Raw genomic sequence first — 20056 nt, forward strand, 5'->3', positions numbered from 1 at the left:
TGCTCCACTCACAACAGGCTTTGAGGACTTAAAAAGTTCTTGTGTTAAACTGTCAACTGCCCTTCAAATGCCTAACTTAGTTTGAAACCCTGAAACCGAAGCTGCCCCATTTAACTCCTCGCAGTCCACATTCCTGGAAATAAAATTTGTAACTAGAACCATAAAGAGTTCTGCTTGTCCTCATAAGAGAACCTTTTTCTTCTTCCAGGTAGAACCTTTTGTAAATTGTTATATATTGCAATCTGGTGCACATTAGTGTACATAGTTCTTGACATTTGTAATTTTCTATTTCTTCTATTTTCCAAGATATTTAATATCCTATATGAATATTGACATATCTGCTGCTACAGATTAGAGAACAAGGCACCCATCTTTTTAAAATACTTGTGTTTATATTTCTGTTATACTAATGTGATATTATTTTTGTTACATATTATAGAAGAACGTACATATTTTATATTCTATATATTCTTGGACAAACCTGAATTATTTCAACACAGTTGCTCTGTGTTTGTACTAATGATTCATGTCCATTCATGTGTTGAAAACCCCACATGACTTTTCCTCTCTCAGGCTGAAACATATTTATAAACCCCATTCACACTCAGCTCACATTCCCCTGAAAAGTAAGGCTGACATAAACCAACCCCCACCTCCCAAAATATAGTAAATACTCAGTTGATAACTAGAAAATGTGAATAGATGTAACATTAAAATGACATTAGCACATCTGCAAAAACAGAGTGGATCCCACACTTCCCAAAGCTGAAGCTGGTTTCACTTAAAAAACAGACACTGAAACTTTTAAAATTAAGTAGCTCATTAATGCAACTTCTAAAATTAATTTGATTTTAATTCCAAATGACTTTTTTCTGTACAAACTGAGTAGTTTGTACAAAGACAATGATATGATGCAAAAAAAAAAAAAAACCTTCATTTAACTAGATCAAACAGGAAATTTTTGTTAGTGTGAGGTCATGTAGGCGGGTTTTCAGGGAATTTAGGGGGTTGGTTAGCAACCTTGGGCGAACATAAGATCTCATTTAAAATTACACAATTCTTAGAATAATGTCAGTTTTTTTTTTTTTTGTTTTGTTTTTTTGACTAGACCAGTATTCAGTTCCTCATTCCTGACAGTGTTGAGAGGGCTTTAACACCATTACAACTGTCATGATGGGAATTAAAATAATAAAGGATGTTGGCCCTTTTGACAGCAACTGTCTCTCCACATTTTGCACTGTGGTCTATAAAATACTCTTTCCGTTCCAGGATCATAGCCCAGATTTTACAAACACTGAGGTCATGAGTCCATGAGTCCATCAGCCCATTCTTACTCCCAGTGCATAAAATACAGCAGCTTAACTTAAATGTGTTGCGCATGTTTAGTAAGTTAAAAAGAAGTCAATTCCGACCATTTCATATAACACACAAACCCTGTTCTCCTGGGTGAAAGTCCAGTGTTTGTTTGACACTTCCATCCACCCCTCTTCCTCCTCCTCCTCCTCCTCCACTTGTGGGCTTTCTTGCTCTTAAACTTCGTCACATCAAAACACAACACTAGAGGGGCGCCTAAAGGGGTACCTACAGCATCAGAGTTTGAAGCACAGGGGCACTGACCAAACTGCCATATTTGATGAGTTGGCAGTGAGAATGTGTTGCATATTAACAGGAAAATTTCAAATTTGCAGAGATTTGAGATAGAGCTTTTGTGTAGGTTATCAGTTTTTTTTTATGTTTGAAATATGTTTTAGATTAATGTACTTCTAATTTAGTTTTTGTTGTACACTACTTTAGATTTTGAGTTGTTTATCACCTGGTGCCTGTATTTCAAATCTTTTCATCTGGATCAGACTGATCCAGATAGGATTAACTTTCAAAATTGTGTATTTCAAAACCAGGATATGTGATCTTGATCCTACAAATTTGGGATACAGATTTGATAACCTAATCCTACCCAGAATCCAGATCACATGTTATTTTGAGTATTTCAAAACTCCAAGGTGAAATTAAGATAGTTTTGATGGTAAAAATCTGGAATACCTTGATCCTAACTGAAAGGTGGATTCAGCCTAGATTTGAGCTGAATGTAAAGACATGTAGGACACATATCATATCATATCATAATAATTATTGGAAGAACTAGAAGAACAATTGAACACATAAATGGGGCGTTAAAAAGGCCCTCTGAATGCCTGAGGTAGTTATATGTTTGAGGATTGACTCAAAGTACTGTATAAAGAAGAAGCATGTCACACAGAGCAGCAGTGTGGCTCATTGAATGTTTTTAGTAATTTTTGGACATCAGTGGAGCTCTAATGGCACAGAGGAACAAATATATCACGATTCATAAGAGATATGTGGATCAATTAAGTGTTGTCTTCGGTCTTTTCATGGGATTTATTGAAAAATAGAAAAACAATGAACATCATCAGCTTTAACCGCTCTCAAATATTAATTAATAAACAAACAAATGAAGACTGAATTTTATTCCTGACATTGTGGAGATGGCTTTGAAACAAGGTCGCAACATAAGAGCAATATAAGTAAACCGCCACAGTCGAAAAATGCTGAAATAAAATATCCACCAAGTGACAGTGTATATTTATAGGATGTGGAGGAGGACACGACCTCAGTGTCCTTAATGGCCCTCTTTTCTTCAAATCTGCAGGAAACACTGATTCATGTAGTCATTAACTTAACAAAGAAGACATTTCCATCTGAGTCAGGTTTGCATGTGAAAAAGGACTCCCCACTTGTGTTAAAGGGAGGTGGTAACAGTATTGTGCTGGTTCTCTGTGATACTGTGTCCCACCAGATTGATTCATGCTAAATTAGTCCAACCGGTCAGCCTCCAGACTCTCATTAGAGGCTGTTGTTATGCTATGCAGATGTTGCACAGCGTGTCGGAGGAAAAATGTCACTGTAAGCTCCCCTGTCTTGAGCCCTGCCAAGACTGTTTCACCACAGGTGAATTTAAATGAGTGACTCAGCTCATCTGTCGATTGAGGGAATAAATACTTTCCTTAGAAATATGTGATAATAGATCTGAAATGAAAGACTTTTTTCTAGTTATTCAAGCTTAAAATTTTATATAGCTGCATTCTGTCCAGTTTTTATTTTCGGGTTTTATGAGTAATCATTTACTGATTGTGATTGTGTATTCAGCGTATTACCTACAGTAGACATGCCCCATGTTTGGAGAAGCAGCAGTACTGGAGCAAGAAACTAAGCAATGTAAGGCTCTGGACAGGGTCAGGAGCAAAACATATTTTAGCCGACTTTAAAAAAAAAATCTTATCATTTTAAGTGTAAGCTATATTTAGAATATTTTCACCACCATGAGACAGCCTTTTCTGACGCGAAACTGCTGTTATACAAGCTGAATATCACTCTCTCGCTCAGGCAAAATCACTAATTTTACCCTGCAGAAGATTGGAGTTGCTGGTCTATCACTGCTTTGATCTGTTAGTTTGTGTTATTGTGTGACTTTGGCGTTTTAAGAGGTTAGTTCGGACTCACAGAAATCACACAATAGCACTGACTAATTTAGTGATCCAGGCAATGGTAGATAAGCAAAGGTAAAATTACTGTTTTTGCAAATGAAGGCTGGTTGAGTGAGACAGAGTGAATATAATGGTGGTTTCCCATCAGGAAAGGCTCTGTGATGGCAAGCTAAAGCTATGAAAACATTTTTCAGGTGAAAAAAAAGCATGTCTTGCTGTTGACTTTGCCCACAGCAGCTGAGAGTGTGCTGACTGCCATCTACTGTAGATGATACACTGACTATAGATGAGTACCTCATACAACCCCACTTCAAAAACTCTGAACTATCCCTTTAACTTCTAGGAACAGTCTGACATTTTGGGAGATTAGCTTATTTGCTTCCTTCCCCAAAGTTAGATGAGTGGCTTGTTACCACTCTTGTGTCTGTAAGGTAAATATATAGCTGTATGCTGATTAGCTTAGCTTATCATAAAGACTGGAAACAGGTGGAAACAACTAGCCTGGCTCTGTCTGAAGGTAACAAAATCCACCTAACAGAAAATCTAAGGCTCACTAATTAACATTATTATATGCTATCTCTAATTTGTTTAAAAACCAAAGTGTAAAAAATGACACATTGAGGTTTCTGAGTGAGTTGTGTGCCAAACTTTTCTTGGCCTGAACTAGTTGCCTGGCAACCTGCAGAGCCACCAGGAGGTTACTGCTACTGTCCAAGAAATACTTTGGCAAAAAATACACAAAACACAATGAATTGTCATTTTTTTTTCTATTTGGATTTAATCCCACAAGAAAACAAATAAACATAATATTGAATTATTCCATAAATTTTTCTAATTATTTGAATTATCAACAGTTATAACAGCCTTGACAAAATTAGTCTTTCTATCATTTTAATTCAGCATCTGTTACAACAGGGTCTCCAAAGGCACAGTTTTTCTCAACACCAAGGTTGAACCAATTGCCTTTTCCTCCTTTATAGGCACTGGTGACGATTCTTGCCCAGCCATGTTCTCCCTGAAAACAAAACAAAATAAATGTTAATTATTCTGCGTGCAAGAAACCCAACACCATCGTCTTCAAAAACGCTGGCTGTTCTATTCTGAAACCTTCCTGTGTGACGGAATAGCTTGGATTATTTGAAGTGGGGCTGTATGAGGTACTTAAGATTGTATTACCTACAGGAAATGGCATCTTTAAAAAGGGCCCACCTAATAAAGTCTAACTCCTTGCGTGGCTTTGGTGAATATAGAGTATCCCTTTAAAACACAGAAGTCACACAATAACCATAATAATGTAAGACCATGAAAATATTCTAAATACAGCGTACACTTAAAGTGATATTGATTTTTTAGGTGTCTAAAATATGTCTTGCTGCTGATCCCATATATAGCAGTTCACTGCTTTGCTTCCATGCTGGTGCTCATCTCTGCTGCTCCAAACTGGGGCCGTGTCGACCGTCATCTGCTTTAAGGTAATGTACTGACTATAGACAAGTACCTCATACGATCTCACTTCAAGTAAGATATAGACTTATAGAGCTGTAGAGCTGACTGACGTCAGACTGAAAGCAGGTTGAGCAGGCAGGGCGTGGTGAACACAAAGAGAGAGACCAACCCAAAACTCTCCCCAGGAGTTCCTGACGATCCAGTACTCAGTGCCATCCTCCGCCACTCCCCAGCCAGCCACAGACACGATGTGATTGGGCAAAGACAGTGGGTGAAACTCTGAGAAGATCCCTCCAGAGTACTCCTCCAGGCCATCGGTCGCCATCAGGGCACAACTGAAAGACAGTGAAGAGTTTCTTGAGTCCTTCAATCAGGTGGAGCAAAGTCCTACACGTCTATTTTTGTTTTGTTTTCACTTGTAACTTAAATGTGTCTCTTTTAGTCTGGGAACTTTGAATGGTAATGTTCACACAATATTTTCTGCTCTTTTCACAATGAAACTTTTTTTGCTACTCACAAACTTAAAATGTCACGCAGCTTTCTCTTCCTTTTTTCCACATTTTTGTAAAGCTTCACAGCATTTGAAATTCTTCATGTCAAAATCTCATGAACTCTTATTTAAGCCCACGAATTTCAAAAGACAACTGATGACAAAATTTAAGGATTTATGGGATATACAGGACAGCTGGATTGTGTACATTACACCTGCACGGCCATCATTTGTTTAATGTGAACCTCTGGCTTGTTTTATTTATTTGTTTCTTACATTTTTTCCCTCTGTAAAGCTCAGAGAGATTAAGCTTTTATTGCAAGTCCTATGAAAATGTTTAAATTGTTTGTATGAACCTTGATATAATCCAATAAAAAGGGAATTTTGGGGGAAAAAAGTTAAAGGTATTAGAAACTAAGATATTACAAACACTCAAGACTTTTTAAGATCTTGTTAATACTGCATGGAATTAATTTCAAGATAATATAAAAGCTGCCAAAGCCAGAACTTTAATTAAAGAATAACAGCTAATGTAAGATGTGAAACTATAACTGTACAGGATAAGAGGTAGAACATCAGTAAATTGTTATGTGACATAAAGCTTGGTTGTATTAAATAAAGTGAATGCATGATAAAAAGCCTATATGTAAGTTATAAGGTTTTAAATTCATATAATTAACTGTATTTTATATCTTATCTGAGTGAAATAAAATTACACAGAGTGCTGTTATGTTTCTCAGAGGTTTTAAGAATGATTAAATATGTATCCACTGATAAAAACTTCAGTATGATTAAGAATCGCTCGGTGAAAAGTTTCCTTCACGCCGAGGGTGTACTGTAGGCGGATGGATAATTAGAAGTGACTGGGGAGGATGACTTACTCTACCTGATGGGCCCGTTGGTGTAAATTTCAGCTTTCATCTCATCTCTTCCGGAAACTTCTCCATAGTCGCCCACTTTCCACACAGTGTAGTTCTTCACAACAGCACAGGATTGGAAGAAGGAGCAGGTGCCACACTGGTTAAACTGCTCACACTCTGAAACAAAAGGAGAGGATTATTTCTAATGATTTACACAGCGCTCATTCACTTCCATCCATTATGTAAAACTTAAAATGACCAGTGTGTTGTTTTTTTTTTTACAGTGTAATGTAAAATTATCTTCAAGACTCACAGAAGCTGCTGTTTACACCCTACTACTGAAAGAACACAGCTGCCATTTAAAAATAACAAAAGTAAAAAGAAACATTAAACCACAAGAGCTCAGTGATGTCCGACACTGATGTTCAGTTCATCCTGATGGTGTTGGATGGGGTTGAGGTCAGCAATCGGTGTAGGCCAAGTCTTTCCTCACTAAACTGGGAAACCACTACTTTATAGACTTAACTTTGTTAAAACACAGGAAATTGAAATGACACAAGAGGTAGCATTACAAAATAAAACAGGAAACGACATGACAAAATCCAGAATGTTACTCTTTGTGCAGGTTTTGTCATGTACCAAGTTCAAAGCCGATTTTTGTCTGCTGATGTGCTGCAGCCTTAAGGGGTTCTAAGGGGTAAGCCCAGACCATCGAAGAAAGACAGCTCCAGACCAAAACTACACAGGGTGTCCACTTACATTTGACTATAGGGTGTAAATTTAACAGCAGTAAGAGTGGTCAGAGTTAAAAAAAAAAAGAAAAAAAAAAAAAGATAGAAACTGTGTGTTTTACTTTGATTTTTGGCTTGGTAGTTGTTGCAGGTCTCATCAGGAATGCCTCTCTTGTGTGCGTAGGCGTAGACCCTCAGGTGATCTCCTCCATAACAAGAGCCCGCCCCGCCACAGTCTATCACGTTCTGGACTGACAGGTAGGCCGACGGCCACGCCCCTCCACGCTTGATGTTGATACGGTCTTTGGGGAAAGAATCAGAATAAATAAATATTACCATGCTGAAATGGGAATCATGGTCTGTTCTTTCTGATGCCAGCCTGCAGGGTGGAAGCTGCTCTCCATGTTCGCTCTGCCACACTAATGTCACACTGTTTAGTAAAAAAAACCTGCACAATATATCTATATAATACTACATGTTGTGTAAACAGACTGTGTAACAAATCCATCTAAAGTAGAGATAAAATACGCATATTTCACATAAACCCCATCTTCCATGCATCCCTCTATTCTTATCGTTCCCTCCATCCCTCCCTCCGTTGCCATAGTTACCAGCTAGAGCACTGGTGGCTCCCATGGCCCAGCAGGACCCACAGTACTGGGGGATATGCTGGTTCCGTGTGACGCTCACATAATTCTTCCCCTCAATGTTTCTCCAGTCCCAGGACAGAGGAAGGTCCGACACTTTCATGTACTCATGTGGGCGAGCCTCCGTCCTGAAATAAGTAAACGGCTGTGAATGTTACTATTTCCAATAGAAATCAGAACAGTCAGAACACATGCTTAATAAATACGGCAACATGTAATATCACAAAGTCTTCTTTCCCTTTGAAAAAGCAAAAAGATTTAAAAACATTTAATTGATTTGCATGAAATTCATTTCAAATTCACTAAAAATATAGGTAATAAGCCAGAGATTATCTAAAGAACTTTTAATTAATTTAACTAGTGTTTCCACTTTAATAATAATACAGAAAAGGCATGAAAAATTGTCGTGTCCTTCCACAAATGAATAAATGAAAAAATTCTGATGATACCCCTACTTTTATGCAGCGCTGCAACAATTAATTAATCGATTATTAACAGATTATTAAATTAACCACCAACTATTTTAGCAATTTATTAATTGTTTTAAGTATTTTTAAAATAAAAATGTCCACATTGCTCTGGTTTCAGCTATAATGTGAATATTTTCCGGCTTTTTCCTCCTCTATTACAGTAAACTGGTCAATCTCTGGTTGTGGACAAAACATTTGAGAACATCAGCTTGGGGTTTGGAAAAACAGTGGCCACCATTTTTTACCATTTCCTGACATTTTACAGATCAAACAACTAATCGATTAATCGAGAAAATAATTAACAGATTAATCCATAATGAAAGCAATCCTTAGTTGCAGCCCTACTTTTATGATATTCCTGCTGGCATTTTTGTTATCCTCACCAATGGAGAATTTGGAAACATTCCAGAGATAACTACTGAGCTGTCGTTCATAATAATATAATATAATAAGCTACAAGCATGTGCTCTTGGGCATGTGATATCTCCGCAAGTTTCATTAAATGAATTTTCACTTATTTCCTATTTTACAGCACAAACATTACACATGTAAAACTTATACCTGATCAGGTAATGTTAAATCCTAGTAAGATTTAGATTTAATTGATCACAAAGACTTAAGTTGAAATAAAACAGGATGCTAAATAAATAAATAATACAGTAAAAGTAGCAAAGTAGAGAAAAAACAAACCAAGGTGTTGAAACATTTTTGCAAACATGGCAGGAAATGCTGTTTTCAGCCTCTCAAATGTGGAGATTTTCATATATTTTTGTTTATTATCCTATTAAACAGAATATCTTTGGATTTGCAGTGGAAAAACGAGAAATTTAAAGACATCTTTGGAATTAACGTTTTTCACTATTGCCTGGCATTTTATGGACTTTGCAGCACTAAATTAAACATGACAATGACATGAGAACTTAGGTCTTTGTTGTCACTTGATAACCACTAATTGTAAAAAAAAAAAAAAAAAAATGTAAGCAAAGCAAAAAACAAAACAAAAAACAAAAATCTAGATACAGCACTACAGGTACAAGGGAGAATATGCATGTTTGATTTAGGGGCAAACTGTCCCTTTAAACTACTAAGAAAAAAGATTACTCATTGTGCAGAATGGCTCATTTCAGAATCATATATATTAGGCTATATTACTGGATTATAGTGATGCATTAATGTGCACATCGCTTTAATGTTGCAGCTGGTAAAGGTGGGGCTAATTTATATACACTATCCTAACCTATTATAATATTTATAGTACTCTTGGAGAAACTAGCAACTCGAATTCTCAAACAAATGTAGTAAAAAAATAAAAATAAAAATAAAAAATGGTAAATATTTGGCTGCAAAAGGTGATGGAGTAGAAGTACAAAGTATATTAATGTGAATTAATGTGCTCAAGTAAGGTACAAGCTTCTCAACTGTGTACAGTAATTGAGTAAATGTAATTTTTAATGCTAGACTTTAACGAAGATTACTATAAACTCACTACTGAATGCTATATAAGATTGAGGAATACTTTTGCAATATAAAACTTGACAAATATGTTGTAGGAAACACATGTAAAGGTCAAATACCCATACTAGCCCAGTATAGTCCTCAATAATGTATGTCAACGTAAAAGAAAGGAACCCTGATTTTAAAAAAAAAAAAGAGAGAGAGAAAAAAAAAACCTCGCGAGATTTGCAGGGAATGTTTATTTCTTGTGCATGTCGTGCACACGAATTATGTTGTGTAATGTGACAATGCCGTAATTAATAACTCGGTGTGTTTATGGACAAGAAACACTTGGTTAAAGTTAGAGAGGGATCACGGTTTGGGTTAAAATGATTACTCTCGCGAGATCTTTTGCGGGTCTGGGGTTCCCCTCTAGCCACGACAGAGGTAAACTACAAGCCTACATCATTATAAACTGTGTCACTCTTCGTAGAAAACGTACATTTTCTCGTCACCTACCTGACAGAGTCTGGTCTGTCGTCTTTGATGGGTTTGTAACAAGGCTCAGATAAAAATTTGGAAGAGCAACTTTGAATCGAAAACAATGCTACGCAAAACAGCAGCAGTACAAACATTAAAGACGCCATGTTGGCTCCTCTCCCTCATGTGACGCACTCTCAGAGCGCCCCCTGTCGGCACCTACTATCACGACACCCTTCACTGACAGACTGAGCACGGTGCTGTCAATTCAATATTAATCCCCTCATCTTTGTTGCTTAAAGTCAGTTTCACACAACAATAACATTTAACAATTAAATCATGGTTAAACTTCAAATTATGTTGCCCCAGACTTTTAAAATGAAAAAATAGTTATCTTGCAGCAAGACTTAAACTCCAATTTAAAATGTGATCCAGTATTAATTTTAAACTTATACTTGAAGAGGTTTAACTTTTGAAATAGCTGCATTTTTGAGACGGGTTGAGAAAACTAACTGAGTTCCTCACAGAAAGTGAAGTGACAGATTCAACCCAATTGAGTTTTATGATTCGTCTCTTCTTTCTTTTACTCTAGCTGATAATATGGCCGACAAGTTTTCATCAAAGGAGAAATTAGAGCTACTCTGCTGATCCACCGTGAGTTGGCTAACTTTTTAGATAGACAGCAAACAATATAACTTTTTTTTTTTTACCTTTTAGCTAGCAAGCCAGCAATTTTGTTAACATTATTATTATTATTATTATTATTATTATTATTATTATTATTATTATTATTATTATTATTAATGGGTAACCAAGCATCTCCATGTTGATTAAACACAATTACGGTTTACATTACTAAACTTGAATTTACTTAACTGAGATTAGTTTTGAATTGGGAAACAGCTTAATTTGAAATCTTGATTAATTCATTTTCATTTCATTTCATTTTAAATATAGTTTTCTGTGATTCTCTGATGAAAATTTGGATTAAATTAGTCTTTGTTGGTGTAAGCCAGTCTCGAGGCCCCATTATCTTTACTGCTATACAAAATATCTCTGCTAATGTAATGCATATTATTCTTAAATTAAGTAATTGTAAACCAACACCTTCATAAATTTCATTTGGGAGAGTATATGTGCAGAAAGTGATGCATAATGCATGTACAGACCTTGAAAGGCCTTCAGCCTTTAAGAAAAATAATTCTTCTTTGTAATCATATTCTCTAAATAAACATATACTGAACCATTTGGTCAAAATTCAATTTTGTGTGCATTTTTTTTCTGCTTTATAAAGTCTTATCCCCAAATGCTGGACAGTATCTTTGATTTATATGCCACGTATATGAAGCAAATTAGAAAAAGGACAGATTTCATGGCTTTCATCTTCAGCAAAGACACAACATGTGTAATGCACTGCAGTGCACTAAGAATTCCAACTTTGTCCTTTTTGAAAAGTTGTGAATCAGCACAACCACAGCAGCTCCTTGAGCACACAGTAACAAATGTGTCCAAAAGATTTAGGCTGATGGGATAATTAGTAAGTGAGATTAGCTGCGGATAAGATCCAGCCCTGTCGGTCACTCACACACACACACACACACACACACACACACACACACACACACACACACACACACACACACACCATCTCATGCTCTTCATCGATAAAAAGACCATTAAAATGTTTTTTCACAGCGCTTAAATTTGGCATACGAGTAAAAACTTTAAACTTATTCACATATTTGCAAAGGATTTAATACTTGTTTATCACCCTAAATCCATGTTAATCATGATATTCTCAGTAAAAATAAATAAATCAAATAAATACTAATCCTTTCCTCAAATTAAAATAGTACTTTTCTTCACCATTTGTAAGATTTTATCATTTATATAACTTAAAGCACTTTATTATGTCTTATAATTCTTATAATTCTTTTGCCTCTAGTGACTCTTTTTTATGCCTTTCACCAAAGTGCCAAATAAATGAGTGTCTCTTAATTAAAATGGGTGTTAGAGGAGTGCAGGTTTTGCAGGCTCAGCAGGAAACTTTTAAATAACATACTCAGTTACAATCACATTACACCTAATGCAGGGCCTGATGACGGGTTGGGATATATGCAGCTTTTAACAAGGTTATTATATCACAGGATGAGGCTCCACTTCAATCAAGGTCTGTTTTTTTGTGAGGGGGAAGCACTATTGTTTGTGCTTTTAATGATTAAAACTAGAATCAGATTAGATGTGCATTAGGCACCTAATGAACCCTCAACAGGAACACTAGATAAATCACTCAGCAGCTGTTGTTTGTTGTGTGATCCATCTTCAGACTGTGGTCTTTCTCCTGATGCTGATGCTGCTGAGCAGCTCGTGTAAAAGCTGTTCAGCAGAAAGAGCAATGGATGATCTATGATGTCATATGTTGATGTCGGTGTTAAATGTAGAAGATGAGAAAACGTTTGATACCTCTTACTGAGTCCCAACCACAGCAGGATGGAAAATGTGAACAAATGAATCAAAGAGACAAGATGTTTTCACTACCTTATCTTGCTTTCAAGTGACACCTGTAGTTTACTCCATTATCTTTTCGTGCCACTACATTTCAGAGGAAAATGTACTTTTTACTACATTTATCAAAGGAACAGAGGGGGAATCCATTATGAAAATAATCATTAATTTCAGGCTTAAATAAAACAGGTAAGAATTAGTTCCATCTTGCTTTTACATGCTTTTACAATAATGCATGCAGAGTTATAATTAATGTGTAAAAGTATAACAGTCACATGGCCCTTTTTGTGCATTTTTTGCTTTTCATACTTTCAGCACTAATAGAGTGGATGAGGACATAGAGGCTGTGTTTCAATCCACAATGTACTTACTTACTTACTGCTTGCTCAGGTAATGTCAGTTGCAGAAACGTCCTCTGACAGAATTCCTCAGTCTTGAACACCCTGCAGCATCACCAACATATACATCACTTTCTCAGCTTCAACACTTCAACAAAACAAAAACCAATACATTACAAAATGCATGTAGATGGAATAAGGTCGGCAAAGGAGATACCTACACACCAATTTGGCTGGACTAGAAAGCCAGTTACCAGTTACATGAGAGCACTCACACCTTTTTGTCTGAACACTCATGTTTTAATTAAATAGACTATTTTTGCATTAATCTCAGCCTGTGGACTTTTTTGTAGCTTTCTAACCTTAACATATAAAAACAGTGTATTCAGATGAACATTGAGGGTCGTTCTGAGAAATGTATAGGACATCACTGCTTGCTGTGCGGGTCGTTCAGAGAGGCTCGAGTAAAGTAGGTATCAAAAAAATATAAACAGCACTTCATCACAAAGCAAACACTGAATCATGAGTCAGAAAATTATGATATATGTGACAGAGCGTACAGGGAGGTTGAGTGTTCCCAGAAGGAGTCACTGACCTCAAATAATTTATTAGACTGTATTTTAAAGCTTCACAAAACAAACCTAGCTCTGGCTGCTAGATGAAATGTTAAGATAATAACAGTGTAAGCAGCTATAATTCTGTATCTTATTAACTAAAACTGCATTTTGTTATCAAACGGCGCTTCTCCTCATCAAGTCACTTACTCTGAGTTGTCTCTGAGAGCAGACACCGCCCACTCCTCCTAAGAAGTCCTTTGTGTAATGAAACACAGAAGCTGTTGTCCGCTGCAGGACCAGAGGAATGAAGTCCCGATGACCTTTGACCTCTTAGGTCATCGTCGCTGTGTTAAAAGCTCATCTCTGTCCTACTTTGAGACTCCTTCAGAGCACAAACAGTCCTCAATAATACATCATAATGTAGCTCTTTGGTCTGAGTGCTGTAAATCCTTCAGGATGTAATGTAATGTTACAAACAGCTCAGAGGTAATACAAGGCATCTTTCAACATATCAGCTCTTTATGATGAGGCTGACATCCTGGATATGTGCATTAACATGAGCATCTTCCTGCCTGCTAATGCTGAAGTGATATAAGCTTTAATGACACCACTAAACATATTTTCAATCATCAGTGAATGAATGCTATTATCTTTCTTCAATTTGCAATATAAAATAGCTTCTGAAGCTGGTCTCTTACATCCATACATATTATAAGACAATCACGCTGTAATTTTAGCTCTGTACATTTGTCTCGCCTCTCCATAAGTCAGGTATCATGTCTGTAACTGATGCATAGACTGCTCTTTGTGTCCAGTGACGGCTGTTTAGGAGTGAAGCTTGAGTTTTTAAAGGGATAGTTGTGACCTTTTGAAGTGGGGTTATATGAGGCACTTATTTATGGTGAGTGTATTACCTACAGTAGATGGAAGTCGACATGCCTCCAGTCTGGAGAAACAGGAGGAGTCCCGCTGTAGGAAGCTAAGCGATGTTATGCTGTGGACAGTGTCAGCCGCAAAATGTATTTTAGATACTTAAAAAAAAAAGAACAATTTTGGTTTGACTGTATGCTATATTTTGAATAATTTCATGGCTTTACCTTGCCTTTTCCAACAGGAAACTGCTGTTATATATAAGGTAAAATGGCTGTTTTTGTGATAGGAGTCTCGTGGCTTTGGAGAGAGCAACATTTGGCTTACACCCCCCTTTCCTAAACCTAATTAGCAAATGTATGCTAAATGTTAGCATGTTAACATTGTAATTGTGGGAATGTTAGCATCCTGATCTTAGCATTCAGCTAAAGTACAGCCTCACAGTGTGGCTGCAGATTCTTAATCTTGTTACATAATGAATGGAAAAAAACCCTGTACAGTGTCAAACCATCATGTTTTAAAGAGTCAGTAGGATTTGTTTGAGCTGTTCGTAAACACATCAGAACATAAAATACCAAAGTCTTGGCTTGGTGAAATGTTCCAAGCAAAATAAGAGCAAAATAATGAAAAAAAAAAAAAGGATTTACAGGCAGAGGGCGGCTATCTGCAAATACAGTCACCACCACACACTTTTAGTGATTCATAAGTGATGATTGAAAGGGGTTATGTAATATGAGTCTCTACATTGTTTTTATGAGAAAATGTTGCAGATTATACCTCTGAAGAAGCCTGATTATCTATGTATTTGCATGTTAAACCCGTATAGTCGACATATTTAAGAGCGCAAAGATCACAGAATAAACCTCAATTCACTGGTGTGCAGTTAAAACGTGAAAATCATCCAAACTGGAGTTACAAGGTTTTCATATGACTACAGTGTCTGAATTCCAAAAGAGACGATCTAGCCGCAGTCACCACAGAAAGACACTAAAAAGCCCACTTAAGCAGAGGCACCTTTAGAGTGCATGGAAAGTGCATCCATGTAAATATTGAACAAACACACAGTTTGGATTTCACTCGCGGATCAATATTGAAGCAATCTGGACGTTAATCTCATTTGCACTTCTGTTTTCTTCTTGGCAAAAGCTGCTGCAGACTGGCAATGTGGGATCTCCAGTGAAATTACAACAAATTCAGCTTTTAGAAAGATTTTCAGGAGGTTTGCGTGAATATTTAAGGCTGGCAGACTTTCTGTGCTATTATCTAAGAGGGACAATCAATATTCTATTTATCCACCTAGTTTTCTACTTTTGCAAGTATATTTCTGACAGACCAGACAAAAAGGAACATTTTTAGGTCCAGACTGAGATATTTCTGCAGCTGGATTGCCATGAAATTGTATACAGATGTTCATGCTTCCCAGAGGATGAATCCTAATGACTTTGTGGTTTTGAATGAAATATCAAGACAAGATGGATTATCATGACATTTGGTAGCGTATTCACCTCATATTGAATCATAATTATTCAAGTTACCCCCTGGCTTTTCCTTCTGGGTCATCCTCGGGTCAACTTTTGATCAAATACCTGCCAAACTAATGACATTCCCACATGGTGTTTGATTATTTGATTTGTTTTAATCTGGCAACAAAGAGATGTGAGAGGGTGTCAGCCTGAAGTCTTTTAAAAGTCTTTTCAAGGTGTTTTCAAAGTCTTTTTAAAATATCACAGTGAAAATGCCCTTCCAATTAGCCCTTTTCTCTTGATTTGCCTTTGATATTTTGTTTAGGTACATTTATATTTGCAGCTAATTGAATTAATGTCAGTTGTATTGTTTTGTGGATGTTCTGTATTGAAACAGTGCAAATAATTTTAATGCATGTCCAATATCTTTCTAATACATCTGTTTTGTGTTGCTCTTTCACATAACTAAGACTACAGAAGTGTAATTTTCGACACACAATAATGCCCATTTGAAGGCCTCAAAAGAAGAAGCATTAATGTGCAGCAGGTCAGTATGAGCTGAACCTTCACCGTGTGTTCTCTAAAACTGCTGTGTCCATTTGGCTCAGGAGCTTATCAATAACTCCCTCTCAAGAATCGGATGAATAATGGATCAAAGACAAACGTTACTTAAGATTCACATTCATCTGAGGGATTAGATCAGCAGGTCTGGACTTCAAACAGCAGAAACAAATCGAGGGCTGACATGTTTTGAGGTTGGTTATTGATTATGGCTGGCTGCAGATCAGGGCCTCGTGGGTGACTCTCTGACTGCTCCCACATGTATCCAGCCGCTCTGGATTTCCAGGGGAAAGTGACGCTTCAGGGCAGAGAGGTTGGCAACAAGCATGTTGACGATTTTCCAGAGTCAGGTTTTCCCTCAGAAGCATTCAGCTGTTTATTTTTCTTCTTTTCATAAACTGAATCCAGTTTGGTGATTAGTCCAGGCAATGATTCATCACATCACGAGCAGGACCTCTGCTGCTTTAAGTGCCCTGTGTTGGAGGTTGAGGAGGGTCGCTTGGCTCGGCCCTGATGACTCCAATCATACCTTGCTCTCCTCCTGCATAATGCACTTCAGTGGAAACAACAGCATGGATCATTTTCTTGTCAGTATGGTCATTAAATATATCAATATGGTCATTAAATATATCAAAGAATGCATGATTGATTGGTAGTAATCATATGTTAATGCTCCAGTTAAAAGTTGGCTGCTCCTCCTCATCGTATACACAGCAAATAAACATGAGGTCAGCACGCCTCAGCAGTTTCTTTTAATAGTGGTGATAAATAACCTAAAGTGGAGTTTGAAGTATTTTTGATATCTGGGAAATAAGAGAAAAACACATCACAGTTTTAGTTTAAATCTTGTGTTACTTCTGCTTTTATATATATTTTTTTTTACAGCAATCAGTACTATCATGAACATCATATTAGTCTTCATTTTAGTGCTGTGGGAAGTAAATAGGAAGATTTATTTGTGCCATAATAGACACAAATAACAACTAAAATATCTGTAATGTTATATTAATGAAGCACTTTGATGAAAATGGATGAAAAAGTGAAAAATTGGTGCAGTATGTCAGACCTCTAAGACCTGATTTTCATCAGATAATGAACTGACAGAACGTAAATATTTTTTGTTTATTTATTTTTGACTTAATGTATTTTTTTTTAGGTGTCCAGATATTTAACTGTAACATTTATGCACCAGTATTCAAACCACAATATTTTTTTCTTTTCTTTATATTAGTTTTTCCTGTTGTGTGTATCTTCCTCTGGATGTTTTTCTCAACACCTGCATATCCACTTTTTTATTACCGTACTTGTGAATGTAATAACAATGCAATCTGAAAAGAAAAGAAAAGAAAAAGAAGTTAGTAAATATGTATATATAAAGAAACATATATACACGCATATATGTATATATATTCAGACTCCCTTGGAAAGTTCATGTGTTTATGGACACATGCTTCTTTCCATTGTTTTAAAATGAAGCTAAAGTAAATGTTATGTGAGTCAACACAAATTCTCAGTGTACACAGGAGTTTTAAATTTTGATGACTCATTAATGACCCAGAAGAAGTGGGTGGGATAACACGATGAATGCAGGTATTTCCATGCAACAATCGTCCTACTCTGGCATAAACTAGACTAAAAATGAGCCTGTACTCAGACACGGTGGTGCTTTTAGCTAAATGCTGGTATAATGTTAACCGTGCTCACCCACTGACTGCATATTAAGACAGATGACCTGACAGCTCCCTGAAAGTCAGTTTAGGTGGTTTTTATGATACTGATGTTCATTCGAGTGTTAATTTTTCTGACCAGTATGCTGGCTGTGTCGGCAAGTCCTCCAACCCTGATCACTTCTGCACAGACTGTGGCTCAAAATGACAACACCTGTATCTGGGACATTTTGGCCTCATTTTTGTAGAGACACATCGTCCATCTTTATACACAGTCTACATTTGTTCTCACCATCTTAATTTTGCGTGAAATTATTTTACTCAAAAATAGAGCCCACTACCGTTTTTTCACAAACAGGAGTGAGCAGAACAGGAATCAAATAATATGTCAGTTTTCACACACACACACACACATATAATATATAAATATATACATTTATATACATACGGTTTTCAGCACGATCAGTGACCGGTGACTGGTCAGAATCACATATCCGATTCTGTTCCAGTCAAATTTACACACACACTCTGCACGATGGCCAGGTTATGCTCACAGCAACACAGACTGTAACATCACAGCTACAGCACTGCTGGTCACAGCCACACACACTCAGACGCATTCCTGTGTGAAGCTGGTGTCAGCGATGGATTCCAAGAACACAAAAAGAGAGAAGACAGATCAGGCAGAGCAGCTGAGCAGCTGACATCATCGTCTAACAACAGCACACTTTCTAGCCCTTCAGGCTAACGTTATCTAGCAGCACAGCACTGTTCACAGACAGTCTGACTGTATCTATATGGATAAATAGCACTACAAGTAGGAGGAAAAATGTTTTGGTTTTTTTTAGATTTTGGGATGAACTATCTCTTTTAATGCAATTAATTTATAGACTGTTTAACAGTTTTTTAAAATCAAATTTTTAACAACGTTGTCCTCAAATGTAAATATCATTAACCTCACTGGTCACCTTAACGGGAATCTTTTTCTTAGCTGCATGTTTTCTTCAAGAGGGGGCGTGTACAGACTTTTATGACTGGGCTGGCATGAAGTGTGTGAAGACACACTCATGTATACGCATGCACACACACAAATGTCAGAATTGCAGTAATTTACCATTTCTCATATCTAACATTACAGTTTCTTGTGTTGAAATTTTTATTTAATAATTATAAAGTTCAACCACATACAAAGCAACAGAGTGGCACTATACAAATATAATATAAAGCTTCCATACTTTATTCTTTAAGTCCTTAAAAAGAAATGGTATATTAATCTTCAGGGTGTGAAACTCGTTCTCAGCATTCCACCATGAAAAAAAAGTTTTACTTTTATTATTTCTACTTTCTATTAATTATTTATTTACTCATTTGCTGTATATAGTCGTCATGCTGTCATTGGGGTAGCTAATCAGATTTCAGGGGTGGCCACTGCTCCCCCAGCCCCTACCCATAAACACCCCTGGTCTCCCTTACATCACACAAATCTGCTTATATGTCCCCAACATTTCTGGAGAAAATTCACAAACAGATCTGTTCACTTTGGAGTTGAGGTTTGAGTCATAATACATGTTTGTCTGTTTACCCAGAATACAACTGAATTAAACGTAACCAGAGAAGATTTTTTTTTTTTTTTTTGCTGCAGTGTTTTCAATCATTGTAAGAATGAAAACATTTTGGTAAAAATATTTTTCCTTCCTGCAGGGAGAAATCTGACAGGCCTGTTTGTGGTAACAGGGATTAGATCGAAGTTTTAATTTGTGCAGGCTGCTTTCAAACCAATAGGTGGCGCTGTTTCCCTCTGATGAACAGCTGGACAGCCGACCTGAAGAGATGATGATCAGTGAAAGTCTCAGGACATTTATAAAAGATTCTTAGAAGTGGTTGAATTTATTTAATGTCTATCAACTCAAAGATTCAGACTTTATGCTAAAATGCTTTGAGAAATCATACAAAAGCTGTGGATCTGAGAGACGTTATCTTTTCATACTTGTGGTATTTGCATCCCTCTCTGCGTCCCACCTCTTGCTTCCAATT

At 36.7% G+C, this 20056-nt stretch overlaps 1 protein-coding gene across 1 annotated transcript; it reads right to left on the reverse strand.

Moving 5' to 3' along the window:
• Positions 1-4377: 4377 nt before the first annotated feature.
• Positions 4378-10260, reverse strand: LOC146317849 (cathepsin Z). Its single transcript, XM_084731671.1, has 6 exons — positions 10101-10260; positions 7642-7805; positions 7153-7332; positions 6326-6476; positions 5119-5284; positions 4378-4518 (listed from the first exon to the last, which is right to left on the reverse strand). Exons 1-6 carry the CDS (start codon positions 10226-10228, stop codon positions 4390-4392), a joined length of 918 nt encoding a protein of 305 aa, XP_084587797.1. The 5' UTR covers positions 10229-10260; the 3' UTR covers positions 4378-4389.
• Between the last annotated feature and the right edge of the window lie 9796 nt (positions 10261-20056).

Source organism: Lutjanus erythropterus, chromosome 12 (genome assembly GCF_056507025.1).
Source record: "Lutjanus erythropterus isolate fLutEry1 chromosome 12, fLutEry1.hap2, whole genome shotgun sequence".
Lineage (NCBI taxonomy): Eukaryota > Metazoa > Chordata > Actinopteri > Lutjaniformes > Lutjanidae > Lutjanus > Lutjanus erythropterus.

Bases quoted from the DNA above. Each gene is read 5' to 3' on its own strand.
- LOC146317849 (XM_084731671.1), bottom strand. From the start codon at position 10,228: ATGGCGTCTTTAATGTTTGTACTGCTGCTGTTTTGCGTAGCATTGTTT. The intron at 7,806-10,100 runs GTAGGTGACGAG...TACTTATTTCAG, and splicing joins GACAGACCAGACTCTGTCAG to GACGGAGGCTCGCCCACATG. The intron at 5,285-6,325 runs GTAGAGTAAGTC...ACTGTCTTTCAG, and splicing joins TACACCAACGGGCCCATCAG to TTGTGCCCTGATGGCGACCG.